This window comes from Ostrinia nubilalis, chromosome 13, assembly GCF_963855985.1.
Source record: "Ostrinia nubilalis chromosome 13, ilOstNubi1.1, whole genome shotgun sequence".
NCBI lineage: Eukaryota > Metazoa > Arthropoda > Insecta > Lepidoptera > Crambidae > Ostrinia > Ostrinia nubilalis.
The window spans coordinates 10371753-10390052 of NC_087100.1; the positions used below are offsets into that span (position 1 = coordinate 10371753).

General features: G+C 34.5%; 1 protein-coding gene across 1 annotated transcript; it reads left to right on the forward strand.

The window, feature by feature from the left end:
* The first annotated feature begins 4478 nt into the window (after nt 1–4478).
* Nucleotides 4479–17783, forward strand: LOC135077187 (peptide methionine sulfoxide reductase). Its single transcript, XM_063971735.1, has 5 exons — nt 4479–4676; nt 11831–11991; nt 15399–15519; nt 16203–16336; nt 17463–17783. The coding sequence occupies exons 1-5, from the start codon at nt 4494–4496 to the stop codon at nt 17695–17697; spliced, it is 834 nt and encodes a 277-aa protein (XP_063827805.1). The 5' UTR covers nt 4479–4493; the 3' UTR covers nt 17698–17783.
* The last annotated feature ends 517 nt before the right edge of the window (nt 17784–18300 follow it).

Consider the following 18300-nt stretch of genomic DNA (forward strand, 5'->3'; position numbering starts at 1 on the left):
TCTAGGCATTCATATTTATTCATTATTATGAAACAGCTGGCTTATAAACAGAAATAAATATGTTTAAATATATTAATGTCGATTAACTGGTCAGCTGTATAGTATAACGCACAACTCAACTTTGGAGGCAAATAAAGTAAATAAAATATCTGGCAGCTATTCTCTTAAGGGCTGATTTTTCAACCGTCGGATAACTTTTAACTGAAGAATAAGTTTGGCACATTGACAGTTTTAATATGGGAAATATGTCAAAATGACAAGTTTATTCTTCCGTTAAAAGATATCTGACGATTGAAAAATTAGCCCTAAATCTTCCAGTATTTATAACAATGTTAATTTTACCATGCAGTCAGTAGGTAAGGATAAAGTAGCCTAATAAAAACATGGTCACATTTTACCTATAGTGAATACAATAATTTACTTAATGTCACAACCTGGTGTCAAATGCAATGTGTTCTTTTACAATTTATAGTAATTTAGTGGTCAATCTTTTACTCGTTTTATAGCTTATATCTTTTGAAACGGATTTTTACTTCTAAATAGTGATCATTTGCGCTACTTAGAGAAGAATATTTCCGCCTACGAATCTAAATTATCCGTATTTTATCACATAATAATTAAATCCGTAGATACAGGTTAAGATCGTCAGTAGAAGTAGTGTTGTAAGAAACTCGAGTCTTGGAGTCCTATTTAACAAAACTTGAACTATTTTTGAAGACTCGAGTCGTATAAATAAAACTTAGCGCTCAAGTCCTTCAGAATTTTGAGTCTTTTAAAAAGACCCATTTAAAAACAAAATTCCAGTTACTTAAAAACTAGGGATTGATAGTGAAAACGGGCACAAGACTTTAAAAGAATTCATGAATGAGTCCTCTAAATCCATACCTGTAGTTTAAAGTAAATAAAAATAACTCCTAGAACTTAAAAGACTCGAAAGGGCTCAGAAGACTCAAAGGACTCTGACTCATGTGACTAACGAGTCCTAGTCTTGAAAATAGGATCAAGACTCGAGTTTCTTACAATTCTAGGTAGAAGTGTAGATAATGCCATAACACTAATTAAATGAAACCTTGCCAGTTAGGATCTTGCCTTCCCTTGGACCACTTCGCCATATCCTATAAATAATATTTGGGTACTGTAATATCCTAAATAACTCCCTTGTTAAAAAATAGTCTTAACACCGTTTTACTATCACATTGCTTTGTCTCTTTTCATCTAATGCAATAAGGGCTATTTTATATTAAACATTGGTTCCCAAAGTGGGGAGCGCGCCCCCCAGGGGAGGTGCAAAGGCCTTTAAAGGGGGGTGCGGGCCCTCTGTGTATTTAAGTATAAAAAACCTGCGACCGCTGAGAGAATGCATTCCAGACTGCTCGATACTCGAGGAGGGAGGCGCGGAATTTTTTGTATGGTCGAAAGGGGACGCGTCTCAAATAAGTTTGGGAACCAATGTACTAACAGTTGATACCACCATCCTGGTGAGTGCAAATGCAATAGTCCTCTTACCGGTTCAGTGATCAACAGTTGGCGCTACTGTCTTCGCCACTAGCAAGTGACAGTGACCTTATTTTACAGTGGCGCCAAATGTTGAACGCTGAAACGATGGCCCTCACTACAACTGACGAAAAGTGTCAAAGCATTTAAAAAACGGTGTTCAAACTAACTTTTATGTAAATGTTTCTGCTATACCTCAGCAGAACATGTTTGTAAATCTTGAAATAACTAGGGATTGTTGCCCTATTATGTCGTAAATGATTGTTTGAAGTCGTTCCTATATATAAAACACTCACAATATCAATATTACAGCAGAGCTTCATAGATATAAGTTTCATATCACAACCCCATAAATTGGTCTGAATTGGTTTACAAAAAATATATTTATTGAGATTATTTTTAATACTATCCAGTGATTTGTAACGTGTATAGATATCTATAAACCCTTTAAATATAGTATTTTTATAATATGTATTCGACAAATATTTTACATACTACTCCGTCAATATTATTTAAAACTAGCAGTATTTCGCATTAATTATGCTGTCTTTGACAGAGTAGTATCGCTGGATTGTGTTATTGTAAAATATTTAATATTTATAACTAAATTGTGCATTGAATTGAACCCAATGTGGTTATATTATTGTGATCTATTGTAGTTATTCAGAGGGGTTGTCTACCAGCTATCCCATGAACCCTTAATCTCTGAGTAACATAGTGTAGAACCGTGGGCGTATGACGTCATTTGCACTGTGGAAGTGTCATTTTGACTTGATAAATGGCTTAATTATTCGATAGAAATTTTAATAAGTAAGCTCACCTAATGTAATGTAATGGAAAGCATTGGGGGAGGCCTATGTTCAGCAGTGGACGTCCTGTGGCTGAAATGATGATGATGATGATGATGAAGCTCACCTAAAACTCGGTAATCATAGTATGTTCAGACTTCATTTTCGGATCACTTTTTATATCTACTTTATTTACTCATTTTTTTTCTTAAATATGTTATTTATATTAATAAATGACACTAAACAGGCTTATGACGTCACAACCGCGGTATATTGTATCTAAACCTGGTATTTGACACTACTGTCCGAGTCACATTGCTATGTTAGTACAATATACAATATTGTTAGTATATACCAATGCAACGTGGGTACTTAACTATAAATAAAGTATTATTGCAAACGCAATGCAACAATGTTTATTACATTTTAATTTAAGGTTGTTTTGTTATTTATTTCAATTATAATGTATATTTTCGTCGGTATTTAATACCTACGGCTATTGAACAGTAGTGTGAAAAACTGATATTTGATTGTAAAGAATAAATTCGTTTGTTTAAATCTATTTGGTGATTTTTATTTATTATTTCCTTTTAGGCCAATAAACTTGTGGTTATCGTGACCCATCGGGGTATTCCTACTACAAGAACCTACTCACGTCATGCGGCTCTTCTCACACCCAAAAACCTATCTTAAACTACCAAAAGAAGCCCAGGGCAGAGCAGGAACATAGCACAAAGTAATATTACACTAAAAACATTTTCAAGCTAAATGTTTTCAAGACGAGACCGTGTGATCTCACACTGTAAAGAAGATATCAGATCTCATGTAGAGTCAAACATAACTACAAGCCCACAAACTCGACACTATACCTTAGTCAAATTGTACAATAATTCTTGTGCATTAAAAGTTTAGTATCGAGTTCACTTCATACATTTTCTATAAAAGTTAAACCAAAACATATTACCTACTTGTCTGTCTGGACGGAAATAAGTATTTGTGCCGTGATAAGAATAAATGTAGATAATCTTGTAGGTAATAGATAAATAATAGTACATAATATGACTTGCAAATTCATCCCTAAGCGCAGCTGTTAAACAATTAACTGGCTAAATTAAATTACTAGAATCGCACCTACCATACCTAATTAAATTTTCAAAGACCTAATTAGTGTCATTGATTAGATTTCAAATGTAAATAATTAAAGTACTAATGTAGGTAGATAACGGTTTTTGGGAAATTAACTTTTTTAATAATTTAGAGCTTACTGCTGAATTAACTTTGATTTAGAACTTAGGTACTGATCTTGCACGACTACCGTCACATGTTAAGTTACCCACATACTTAGTCAAACTATAGTAGAGTTTTGTGTAGTCTCTTAACTACATTTTCTGACTGAAACTTGTGTACAAAATGGGGTAATATGGTACACAGGAACATTAAAAATAATATTCTGAACTTTTTAATAAAAAATACTCCAAATATTTCGCACAAAATTAAAAAAATCGCATATTTTGAAGACCGCGCAATAAAACTTTATAATCTTCGAGCCTGTAGGCCAAAATGGGCCGTAGATTAAGGATTTGCTGTCAAAAAATTATTCAGGAATCGGGAAGTGATTGAAATCGGGTCCTTTTGGCCGATTATTTGTTATCTGAGAGACTCGTCACGAGCGTACGTCAAGTTATTAGTCGCCGCAGACGCGGCAAGGTTACGTCACGGAGCAACCACGCGCGTGCGTGTACGTCGCTCGCACACACAACTGGATTGAGAATGAACACGTGCGCTGTGTGTGCGCGCTTTCCAACTACAGACACTGTGCTATCTGTAGAAGCATGCGGGTAGCTAAAAGTTATGTGAAGACATTTGGTAGCCCATAATTTATGACTTAAACCTATTAAGTACATGAGCTAGTTATTAAATTGTGTTTTATTAGTCCAAAAATCATCTAACTAATTTTGTTTGTCTTGTCAAAAATATTCTAGTCCTGTTACTCCTAGTTTTTCCCTATTGAATGTAGAGCAGGCATTTACTTAACTCTACAATGGGTACCTACGTGAGTATTCGCTAGTCCAACAAACTTAGCTGAGAAAGTAAAGACAGCATAGCTTCGTAAGAAAAAACCCTCAAATCAGACACAGTGCCTCGCGGTCCAACCGTCGAAAATCTGTGTTCGTAGCAGGAAAACGCTCTTTGGCACGCAGAGCTAAGTCAATGTCGCCGACAAATACTGCGGTAGTGCTCGCCGGACCGCCACCACAGCTCGACGTGTCGCGGCCCACTCTACACCTCGCGAGACTAAACACGCGGCCACCAAAACAAACCATACAACCACCAAGAAAAACCTGCATGATAAGATACGTCAGACAATTTTTCACCATGAAACCTCCAGTGAACGTGAGTAATTTTTTTCATTAACTTTCTTGGAAATATTCTCGCTTTTACCTTACTGACGCAATTTGATCGTATGCTGGTATTAAATTAATTGGAACACCGAAATTATTATGCTGACAATGTTGGTATTTATGGAGTCTTGTTTTGTAAGTACCGGTAGAATTTTTTTTTGCCACATATTTAAATTCAACAGTAAATATTTATTTAATTCAACGGTTGGAAAAGATTTGACCTCGGTTTTCAAAGGATCTTTCCTGTAAGTCTAGCGTTAGTATTCAAAGTCAAATGTAAGTACCCAAGTGATTCATTATTTTTAAAGTATGTTTTTTACTTATTCTAAAATATTTACAGCAGGTTACAGTAAATTGCTGCTTGATAGAGTCCTCATGTCACTACAAATGACTGTACCTACTGTTCATAGTAGGTATGAAGGATATTTCTTTCTCTATACAGGATAATTTTCTTTCTTTACGTAAATTTTTAATTCTGATTGATTAAGTTTTGATTCTGAGTCGCTCCTTAAAATGTGGATACTGATTGCAAAGTCACCCTGTATAATAATACCATTAGATAATACTTATGTGTAATATTCCAAAAAACTTAACACTACCTACTAAGTAATTATAAAAGTTGGTTTGGTTTTGTATATCATTACTCGTATTGTCACCAAACGATGTTTGATAGTTTTATGTCTTAACGGCATTACAATGTAAGTAGGAACACCTGCTCGATTTTTTGTTGCTAGGGTATCATGCTATTGGAAAAGGTAATTGAGGTCATCACATACAGTTAACTGTGTGTCTAGGATGGATTTTTTGCACGGTTCACTAACCTTTTTCTATTACCCAGAAAACCGCGTTTTATGACCTACTGATCGACCTGATCTAAACCTTTATTTATAGAAACTATTTATTAATGACTTTAATACATTTATTTATTTAATAAATATGGGTTAACTATGCCATGAGCCGGTGAATGAATTTTTATGAACTTTCAAAAATAGTAGAGTTAGTTTTCTGAATTAATTTGAAAAAACTTGGTCATTATGTAAATTATCGTTCTTTTGTTTTGCAAAAAAACCAGCTCGTACATAAATACACTAAAGAATATGTTAATAAGATCGTTTGTCGTTTCCCTTCAGTATAATAAAAGGACCGCAAACGTCAATCATACATTCTTATAATTTTTGCACTACAACAAATAAAAGTGGAACGGTTTTCCCCGGAAAATTCTATGTGTTTTCCTGCAACATAATATCCTTAAATTGTCTCTCTTACACTACACATGCAATAATTTATGATTGTTGATCATTAGTGTCACGTTTTCAATGTAATTTAGCTAAGTCATATTGTAAATTACTAAATAAAAATACTGAGGTAAAGATACAGGTAGAGTTAGAGCTGCGAATTGACATTACCGTTTTCAATGTTTTCTACTCTACTATACTGTATTTTTAAGATTGAATCTCTTTGCAGACCGAGCTCGACGAGATAAATAAAATTAAAGACTACTGACAACTGTTGTAGAGCAGGAGTTTTCTTTTGGAAATTGGGTATTAACTCTACCCTAAGACTCTACCACAAAATCATTGATTTGAGCACTACTTTTATTTAAAATCCCCATCATATTAATATTTTCAGTAGGAAAAAACACGTGTAACTTAGGAAAAAGTAGAAAAAATAATTTCAAAATATCTGCAAACAATAAACCTTAGACTTTTGTTGCTTTATTACTATTAATAAATAAATAATTGCCTCAACGACCACAAGATTAAATGTCAACTCGCGTGGCCGTTTTCATTAGTATTTGATGAGCGTTGAATGAACACACCTACTGGCCTTTTTGCTGCCGATTGTACAGTCAGTGACAAAATATACTTATGTATTTAGTTTTCAACTAAGAAAAATAGTAGGTATTATGGCCCTTATAAAACTGATGAAAGATCAGAGTGTAAAATGTTTTGATTCTCTGGAGAGTCTTCAAAATATCATTACAATTTATAATTATTTCTCATGAAAATTGAAGACGCTTTTATTTATTTTTAGGTTTATTACGAGTAAAAAGGTGCTATTGTCTCCCATACCTAGTCGAGTGCAGCATTTATTGTCTAACTTTTACAATTGGCCATTTCAGGACACTATCTACTTTGTTATAACTTTTACAATACGAGACACTTACATTTACTAATTTCTAGAGGTTTTTATGCTGTCTGTGTAGGACTTCGCACTGGAACTCAATAGGGATGCAGACAATTTCGTCTTACTATAGAATGTCTTTCAATGGAGGAGCAATTCACGTGCCGTTGCGGATGTTTATTTTATGTTAGCAATAAAACCTCTACAAATCACCGAGACAAAGTTATGTTAAGGTGTTTTACCTTCAACAGAAACAAATGGTTATTATTCCAAATAATGTAGATTCAAATATTATAATATTTTATTATACAGGGTGTTAGGTAAATGGGTATATTTTAATTTTCATACAAATTTTGTATGAAAATTAAAAAAATTAAAATGATGATGTCAAATTTCTGACTTCACCATACCATTTATATGACCATGTTAACATGGGCTAGTGTCGGCTCATATACCCATTTACCTAACACCCTGTATACTTAGGTAGGTAATAAATTTACGTCTACTGTAACGCAATTTGATGACACGTGCTGAAATGAATCTCTTTGTTTATTTACGCTATGCAATGCAATTAATATTAAGGTGTACTTATGATTATTATTAATAGCGTAGCTATTATTAACTGGGCTATCATTATACCATTAGGATTTATGAGCTAAATAAGTATCTAATTTAGTTAATGCTTAAGTTTGTTTTTGATTACAATGGGGATACCTTTTTCAAGGTATATTTTTGGCATGCTCTTGATCACAATTTGACCGAAAGGTTTTCGATTTCGAGTCGAATTCATATAATTTTTGAATGTTCTCCCGAATGACTAATAGTCATTAAGCACTAACATATTTCTTTAGGTACCATTAGCTATTTGGCGGCGGGTTATTCCGTATTCGACCCAAGACAACTCAACCCATTTATTCACTCATCCCAAATTAGTATTCCTAGCTCTACCCATTACATAATTTCGTTATTCTACCCAAATGCATTCCTTACTCAACCCAAAGTAAATATACCAAAAATAAGTATGGATAGCAAAACAACGTTTACTGTTTTTTCAGAAATTTAATAATGATAAATACATACTAGTATGTAAATTTATTTATAATTAAATAAAAAAAAAAAAAAAAATATCGACCGTGCATAAAAATTTGAAGTGGTTTTAAAATGGGTTGAGCTAGGAATGTTTTTGGGGTGAATAAGGAACATAAAATTAAAAATTTGTTGTGGGTAGAGTAAGGAACAAAATTGGGTTGAGTAAGGAAAAAATAATGAGTGGGTTGAGTTGTCGTGGGTCGAGTTGTCGTGGGTCGAATACGGAATAACCCTATTTGGCGAGTGGTAGTTGTTGCCATCAAAGATCTATTTTAATTTGGTACCACTAAAAATAGTCTGCTAATTACTCGCGAAAATATTTAGAACGGCCTTTTTACTATAGGTCTCGCTTAACTCAGTCAGTGTCTGAGGTATGGGAGCGACACAGGAGGGGGGTGAGATTGACATTATGAATATTATGATGTGACAGAGCGTACAAATCTGAAGCACATCTGGGCCCCGATTACGCTAATTTTTAACGTCTCCAATACAGACGCGCTTCTTCGATTCTGCGATACGATACGAGCTGACGTCAGCTGTTTTGACCAATCCGTATCGCAGAATCGAAGAAATCGAAGAAGCGCTCAATACAGACGTTAAAAATTAGCGTAATCGGGGACTTGGAAGTCTCACCGACGTTTGAAGTTAAAAAAACACTACCGTGCGGCTCCTATTCCTCAGGCACTGACTTAGTTAGACCTATAAATTACACAGTGTTCCATCATTTATCTTGTCCCACGTGCATAGAGAATGTCCCCAGCGAACAATATGCGCCTTGTGGGTCCAGTTCCCTTAGATAACAAAAGCGGCGTAGAAGATTACAAAGCATCATTAATATTGACCTTTGGTTGCTTGATAATGTTTTAATTAGAAGACATTCCTAAAGATCATGTTGCAGTTTATCGATCCATCGATATTTCGATTGTTCGGTGTCATTGTTCATTGAAACGTTATCGTGTATTGATATCGAGTAAAATACGTCTTAACTATTGCAGTTCCTGTTCAGATCTTCTTTGTTAGTTTTAGAAGTATAGTTTTTGTCTCCTCGGCAAATTAAATCAATTTCTTGAAGTCCAAACATGCTTCTCATTTCTTGGTGTCAGCTTTTTTATGACTCTACGATGTGTTTGAGCATACGTGTCGCGGCAATGCTAAAGAATTTCATAATAGGTACCTGTGCAGAAATTATGTGCGATAGAGATCAATATTGTAGAAAATCCTCGCAATAATATTATTGTAGGTAGAAACTAGGTAAAAAAAGGTAATAAAATCGCGTCAATTGCATTAAATGTTGCTTGAATGTGACATTGTCCTTGCTAAAGGGTATAAAAGACATAATAGGTGTTAGACAACAAACTTTTATTGCTTTTAGGCTGGTGATCCTTTTATTAGGATTACCAGATGGGTCATTGTCAAATTTTGCGCAGGTAAACGTGTCCCTCAACATTTTTTATTTTTTTGTTAGTAATAATGTCAAAATCCTTTACGAATTATGTATTAAATACAAAATACATCGCATTAGCGAACATCCATTATTGGAATAACGACTCAAGATTCAATATTTTTAATTTTTTTTAAAGTAACAGAGTGGTCATTAGTGGTAACAGAAAGGTTTTCCTTACAAATTGTACCTGTCCCATGTAGCATTCCGTTACAATAAACATCAAATAATTGCATTTTCTACTATAGTAACCTTCTTAAAATAAATTATCATCGTAAACAGAGTATTATAAATATTCAATAAAATATGTTTTAAAATCAGTCAGTATAAAATGTACTTTTTAAATAATTTTCTAAACTTTGTCCCACGTACTATCTGGAACCACCTGGACCACTATGTTACTAACTAATTCACGACTCAAAATGGAAATGGCGGTATTTTGGATATTGTTTAATCTTGGGTGGGATGTCTGCATTCGTCGTGGGAGTTCGTTAGATCGGGAGGAGGGGTAAGTCGCTCGGCAGTCGACCGCAAGGTGTTGAACGTGTTGCGTGTTTTTATTACGCATCCACTTTGTTACCTACCTATTCACGTAAGTAAATGAATGTTTTTTCATTAGTTTAAGTTCAGTATATTGTCTAAGGGGTAAATGTGTTAAATGTGAACGAAATATTTTGCTACACGCTTTATTTTTTGACTGGTGTATAATGGAATGTAAAATTTACCACTCTGTTGCTGCAACTCTGTTACTAGCGTGTGGTAACAGAGTTGTTTAGAAAGTAACAGAGTTGCTTATGCCATTATATTATTCTTTAATTTTGCTAAAATATTATGTTTAAATCACTTTTTTTTAATCAGTTGCAATTTAAAAAGTTCAAGCAATGGGTAACTTTGTTTTATACAAATAAAACGAAATTATAAATATTAATAACCCCAAAAACTCATTGTTACAGGATATTTACGTTATTAAAATGCCTCTAACGTCTGCTGAGAAGCAGCGACGATACCCGAGAACGCCGTAGAAATAATCAAGAAAAAGACGTTAAAATAATGTTTTTAAGGCAATCGACGATAATGCAACAAAATTCAAATTAATTAAGTGATTTATCCTATGAGGCTTTTGATAATTTGCTTGCCGTTGTTATAGAACCTAAAAAAGTCTGCAAAGGTAAAAGAGTATACTACCAATTTGATAATCCCTTAGTTAAACTTGAGAAATAAGTTATTTCAAATTTTCAGCTACTCTTCCAAGAAAATCTAATTTTTATTACTATAAAGATAAGGAATCTATAAGAAATTAAGCTCTTGATTGATAAATTACAGTCATAAGTTAATGTTTTGATGAAGTGATTTGGATCTCAAGCTCAATAAGTGCAAATTATTACATAATATTCAATAAAAATAACAACTATGTTACTGTGTTACAACTCTGTTACTTTTCTGTCCCAAAGATTAAAGAACATAGTAAGATTTTAAAGAAAAGCTAGTCAATATAATATAGCAAATATCGCGATGCGTTAATATGTTACATATTTTTACAGTATTATGTTCCAGTTAGCTGCTGATAAATAGATATTTGGAGGACTTAAGTAGAATTTAAGGTATTTTAATATTCAAGAAGTAACAGAGTTGTTTAAGAGTTTAGATTGATGATTGTTAAACTTAAAAAAAGACTGTTATGATTCTAAATATATGTAAAAGATATAATACTGCTTAATATTAGTCCCAAAATATTTGCGACTGACTTGTTTAATTTCATAATAAAAGGTAAAACGTAATGGTAACAAAGTTGTATTTTTTTTCACCCTGATCCATTAAATCTGGAATAAATCTTAAATTATTGGTTAAACATCGCGGCAAACTGTAATAGATAATAATTCAGTTGTTTTAACGGACACGGACATAGAAAAAAGTAATATCTAAGCATATATTTATTTTGAAAAAAATATGATTTTAAGTTACATTTACCTGCGCAAAATTTGACAATGACCCAGATAATCCTAAACTTATTGTTTTAGGTATTAGCGATGTCATTAAAATAAAATCCGCTCCATGTTGCATTAAGATTATTTACTTTGTACAACGACACTTGTAATGGAACGAGTCACCTAATACAAATTTTAATACTAAATAAGTAAATAAATACTTGCAAGCAGCAATCTATTGCTTAGTCGACACTTACTTAGGTGACTATCTAACGAATAATTTGAAGACAATCATTCTTTATAAATATTTTATTTTAGACCTGAAAGAAAAAAGACGCGTTAGTATTCAAATCAATAATTACTTAATTACTACGTTAGTCAGTATACAATACCATACTAAATCTTTAAAAGAATTGCGTTTTGATAGCTTTAATAAAATACCAGCATATTGATCTAAATCTACGGTATTCATAAGGGGTCAGGTGGGCCGTAATATTCTAGATCAGTCATAAACAAAAGAAGAAGAAGATCCAAATCTAACAAGAACAACTTTTCTAACATCTCCAGGCTGCCCTCCTCCACGATGTGGACATCCCTACCAAGAAGGCCACCTTCGGCATGGGCTGCTTCTGGTCCAACGATTCCCTTTTTGGCGCCACTCCTGGCGTCGTGAGGACACGCGTCGGGTACTCCGGAGGCACCACGAAGAGCCCTCATTATAGGAACATGTGAGTTGATTTATTTATTGTTTGAACAAGGATAATTTTGACCAAGGAGGTTAGGTACTTTTGGCATTATGGCATAAGCTACTTCTGATCTCAACAAGGCTTACTTTGGGAAGCTGCACCTAGAGTCGTGACATGTTTACTACAGAGGCAATTAAAAGAGTCCGCTATACATATATAAACATGCGTGAATTGTCAACTGTAGAGAGCATGGGTACAGGTGATCCTCCGACATCCTGCCAATAGTGACTGAATGAGGATTGGGATGAGGAGGTTTTAGTATGTAAACTTGGCCGTATGTGGCTGATTCCCACAGTTGCAAAGCATTTCCTCCCCGAAAAATAAGTTGTATTTTACTATGCGTAAGAATGCTCAGAGGCACAATAGAGCTCGTTCTAATAACGATTTACAAGTAAAGTTCACAAAATACTATTTACTTAGTAGTTGCATAGAATGCATTAGGAATTGTAGAGCAACCTTGTATTTCGTAGGTCAGATTGTTATCTATGTAGGTAATGTAGGCCTATCAGGCCATCAAGGCCTCGAATTTAATTAACAAGATACGAATGTAATTAAGAAACTTATCAGAAAATTTGCGAACTCATTCTTGTACTATTGAAAAAGCCGTAAAAATTGTGATAATGATATTTATAAACATCGGATAAAAATTGCAAATCATAAAGAGCAAAGTTTGCTGGAATACGTTTTTATCGTCATAGATATGATGATAGCAAATCATTTTGTTTTATTGTAATCGTAAATAAACATATCGGAGTCTTTTGTTTTGTCGTTTCGTAGGTAAGTCATTACCGTAGGTAACCTTGGAAGGTACCTCTTAATTATCATACGAGTTTGACTCTTGCAGCCACAAAAATCAACGACCTGTTTTTAGTTTTTGTGAAGTTTCGTCTGCGATGTTTTAATTTACTTTTTTCTCATGATAACCTTTGCTTTGCAAAGCAGAATAGAAGCGTTGCGTATGGGATTCTCAATTAATGCTATGCCAAAGATTTAAAACTTTCGCTTCTTCTACTAAAGTTTCTCAAGCTACTTTCAGATTGCCTTTCTATCAGATATCAATAACAATATTTTTATTAGATCTATAACCATTTCATCCAATCTTCGGCAAAGATTCGAAAAACAAACATTAGGTAAAACGTCACCGTATCACCGTAACTTCGTAGCAATACTTAAGACCTTATTTTATAACCTCTTCACGCGGCAAGCCTCTACCCTACTAGATATTGATTTTACAGGAGCTTTACCTCAACAATATTTTAGCTAACCAGCGTAGTCATTATGTCTATGCCATATTGTCAAGGAAAAAGCCCCGATCAATAAAGTGGCTTAGTACACAGAGAAACCATTGCACGTTAGTGTGTGGCTCTAAGCTGCTGAATTAAGCATTATTTAGGTTCTTTACTACTCTATCAGTGGGTATTTTTAGTTGCATGATGATTTTTTTTTTGCATGGTCATTCACACTGTTATCAATCATGTAGTCGTACCACGTCGTACTATCAATTTTCGATTGTAAATATTTAACTTATCTTGTCATTAGTGTTAAATACTCGCTGGGTGTCACGACTTCGATTATTATCTGCATGATTCTGCAAATCATCTACCGTCGGAAAATCGTCTTGCAAAAATATTGCGTAACTGTTCGCCGGTACAGGCACTTTAGCCTATACAGTTTCGTTGTAAAACAGCATCTAAGGCCCAGAACAGACGGTGAAACGCAACTGCAACTGCTAGTTACTTTTGAGTTGCATCTAAGTTTCTGCCATAGCGTCCGTTGAGAGACCACACATGACGCGACCAGTTTGAAACATTCAGTATCAGTTTCATTCATCAGAAAGTTGCAGTTTCGTTGCAGTTGCGTTTCACCGTCTGTTCTGGGCCTAAGTATTAATTACGTGTACATATTAGGTACCTACTAAAATTTATGTTATGGCAAACATGATGACTTTAATATTCATGGGAATAAAAGAAGAATTTAAATTAATACTTAAAAGTTGTCAAACTATGTAGGGGAAAGTAGTACGAGATGATCCCCTTAAGCGGGAATCGCTGTACAATACATATTTTTCATGGTAAACCAAAAATAAAGACGATTACTACTAGTATATTTATCTATCCAACTTTCCTAATACTCAAAACCAGAAATTAATTGAGGTTTCATTAAAATATTTAATTTTTTGCAAAACCTTACAAAGTGAATATCTTGTACACACCTGTGGGTAAGATGATCCCCCAGGTGGGGGTAAGATGATCCCTATGATTCTATTCTATGATCTATTCTTTTCTGGTTGTATTCCTTTCCTTTTTTAATGGTAGAGTCAAGACTGGAATAAATATCACGCCTATTTACGTAGTGAATAAAGCAAAACAGTATTCGTTAGTTTTCTATTCTTATCCTCTTTGTAACAGTCTACCAGGAAAATCTAACATAATATAAAGTAATTAACTTAACTTAATTAAATGAAGAAATTTACTACTTAATTGAGTCTACTTTATATTAAACTTAATAGTTAACAACCTATTTACTAGTATAAGTATTGAGGATTCAATTTTAGAAAAATAAAATTTTGTAAGCGTATACAATAATTAGTCAATTATTAGTGGTGACACGTTTGACGAGTATTAATTTATTTGGACTAGTGATGAGCTACGCAACGCAAGACCAAGGCGATTAGATGCGTGCACGCATGTTATCGACTCATTGACTTCGCTAAAATTAGTGTCAGATGTGATCTGTAGTAATCTGGCATTGTACGTTACACGCGGAAGAATATAAAATCGCAATTTAGGACGCTAACACAGACGGCATTGAGTTAAAAAAGTTGTAAAATTATGAATTCGTGCCAAAATATTGACGTTCTACTGTCTATGCCTACTCATTAAAATTTAAGCTTTTAACTCTTGTCCGAATTGATTTTTGGAAGGATTATCTAAATAGAAATCCAAAATATTCGTTATCCTTATTATTTATTTATTTATACTTCAATGCCAAAATATTAACATTAGGCGAACTTAATCACTTATCACTATAACAGCCCATCAGTCTATTATAATAATTTAATTACAATCCACTGCTAAATACGAGTAATCGGCCTTAAAGATATCTTCGGCTTCATTCAGCTTTTTCATCAACCTTTTGCAAGTTGTCATTTTACCTAGCTGCCCGAAATATTTAGCTAATCCTTGTTAGCTAATCCTTTATAGCGTAGAAAAACTCGAAATACGAGTAGAAATACGAGTAGGTAAAGTAAGTACTTATTCGTACCTATATCTGAAATCCAGATTCAAAATACCTATTCAAAAAAACAAATCCCAACTTCTAACGACCGTTAAAATCAATACGTTGTCTTTGAAACACGTTATTAAATAAACTTATTTCGTGTATTTCAGTGGCGACCACACCGAGGTGATCGAGCTGGACTTCGACCCCAAGACTGTGACGTTCGTGGAGCTCCTGGAGATGTTCTGGGCCAACCACGAGTACGGACTAACCACCAAGCTCAAGAGACAGGTATACTAAGAATAGTTATTAACGCCCATATTCACAAACATTACTATGAGGTCTCATGGACGCACAGGGTGAAACATGACCCAATCGTAGAGCTCTATTCAACGCTGTGCTTTCGATTTGCTGTTTCGCTTAAGAAAGCATCGTTTGTTAATACGGGCGTAAGATTTATCAATAAACCTGTAGCAAAACAGTAGTAGGTAAATGTAAACCGTCTCTTTGGTCTAACTCTAGACCACCTGCTTTAAACAAAGAGGTCACGGGGACAATTCCCAATGGGAGGTAGATTTTATTCTAAGTGAAACCAAAGAAATGAAATGAAAGGATGCACGATTAATTAAAAATGTAAGTCTAGAAGAAAAAAACCAATTAAAATTGAACTGAGAGGCAGTTCAGTTGTCATCTGGTTATTTGTGATGCCAATGACACCGATTTTCAGCAGTAAGCCCTTTGCATACCCTTTGGCATGGTCTCATTAAAAATAAAAGGATGGTATAGACACAAAACAAGTACCTATGGTGGAGCTGTTATGGTCCCCAATTTTTTTTCGCCTATTAAGTTGTAGTAAGTACCTATAGTTACGTGGGTTAGGTACTCTGCGTTTGACCTCTTTGGACAGCAAATTATAGATGTAACCTCAAAAAATTTTCTTCTCTCAATATACCCTATTGTTTCCCTCTCCACAGTACCAATCTATGATCCTGTACCACGACGAGGAGCAGCGAGCGGCGGCTGAAGCCTCGTACAAGGAGATGCTGGCTCGCGTGGGACAGTTGCGGACCGAGATCGCGCCTGCTGGGACCTTCTACCCAGCTGAGGAGTAAGTATCCTTGGACGAATGGTTTGATGGTAGAAATGAGCCTGAAGAAGCATATATTTTCGTTTCTCTTCATCATGTACCTAATCATCTTTATAAGGGCATATAGTTTCCACTAGGTAGTAGGTTGACCCTCTCTAATTTATCAAATGTACCATCAGTCAGAGCTGGACGTGAATCTCTTCCAAAGAGCGCTAAATATCACGATCTCCCGCTTTTTTCATCCAGCGACAACCGTTGCCTATCTAGCTCATTTTTTGAGAACGTAATTAAAAAGAAATAAACACATTTATTTGGTTCCAACTTAAAATATAACACACAGAATCAGATTAATAGTAATCTCTATTGCAAATTATCAAATCATCAGTCTATGTGAGTCCAATGCTGGACATAATATCCCACCCCATAACCCCAATGCATGCCACTGAGCTCTATCCTGATAATGCACACACCCTTGATACATGGTGCAAACTAAAACCTATTCGGAATTCATAAACTAATGAATCATCTTAATAATTAAATCCAACAAATAAAAATGTCACATCTACTTGTACCAATAAGAAATGTCTCATCATGACTCAAGTAGGCGTAATTGGATTTTTATCCTGTCTCGAATGATGATGACCTCAAATCAATTATGCAGTTGTCTATTTTCCTATTTACTTTAATGATAATGCATAAAATTCGACCTTAGTTTGCCATAAACGAAATGTTACAAGGTTTAAACGAACCCGCATTAAGTATGCACGTTGCATCTTACTTATGTGATTGTAATATTATTATGCGATTTTATAATAAGAATTATTTTAAGTCTGCTGTTCTGGCGGTATCATGAATTACCTATGACAAAATTATAAACTGACTAGCTTCTGCCTTCAGCACCGCCTGAACACCTTATCCAATCCCACCCGGATTTTATAATTACGATTTTTCATTTAAATTTTTCATCTACTCCAACTTTACATTACTTAAATGTTGCATCCCGAGCGAAAGGGCGTATTACTTATCCTTTTCTTAAATACCTATACCAAATACCTACCTAACATTTATAGAGATAATTTTGCAACATATTGAGCATAAGGAATGTAAAACTGAATTGACTTACTGAGTTATTTTTCATCGTCCACAGCTACCACCAGAAATATCGCCTGCAAGGCCACAAGGACCTCTGCCGCAGCCTCGGCCTGGATTCCACCAGGCTCCAGACTTCCCACCTGGCGGCCAGGCTCAATGGCTACCTGGTGGGGATGGGGGGAAAGGCCCAGTTTGAGGAGGAGGTGAAGAAGCTTGGTTTAGACGAGAAACAAGCTGATTACGTCAGGAAAGAGCTGGAGAGAAACGAGGGTGGCGGTCTGGCGTGCTAGGTTTAGATGCTGGAAGTTTGGGCAGTCGTCATGTTGATATTATTATATTATAGAAGATGTGTTGGAAGCTGGGTGCAAAGTTTCATGGCAATGTTATAAGAATACCTAGGGTTCGATCACTAAAACAGGCTGTTGTCATGTCAAATATTCGGTATGTGAAATAAAAATAGTTTCATACTGGCTCTAAAATCACCATGGCTGATGGCTATGTTACTGAATCACCCTTGAAACTTTGTCCACCTCCAACCAAACACTCTATTTTTTCAGAGCATTGGTACCTTTAAATGTATAATTATAATTAAATATATTTTTTCAAGAAAATATTGAAGACGACTTACCAAAACGCAGCTAAGTAAGTAAGTAAGCATTTCAATTTAGTGAGAATTCCATCTCTAAGATTGGCCGTTTGGTCAAACTTTTTGTTATATTTTAGCAAGTAAGTTTGTTTAATTGTTTATGACTTTTGTGTACGTTTATTAATAGTTCAATTATGTGATTGAAATAGGCATTATTCTCATATTCAGATTTTTGGTTCGTTTATTATAGTTTTGATTATTATTTTAATTGTTGTAAGTAGAATACCTATAGCTTTATATTTTTGTT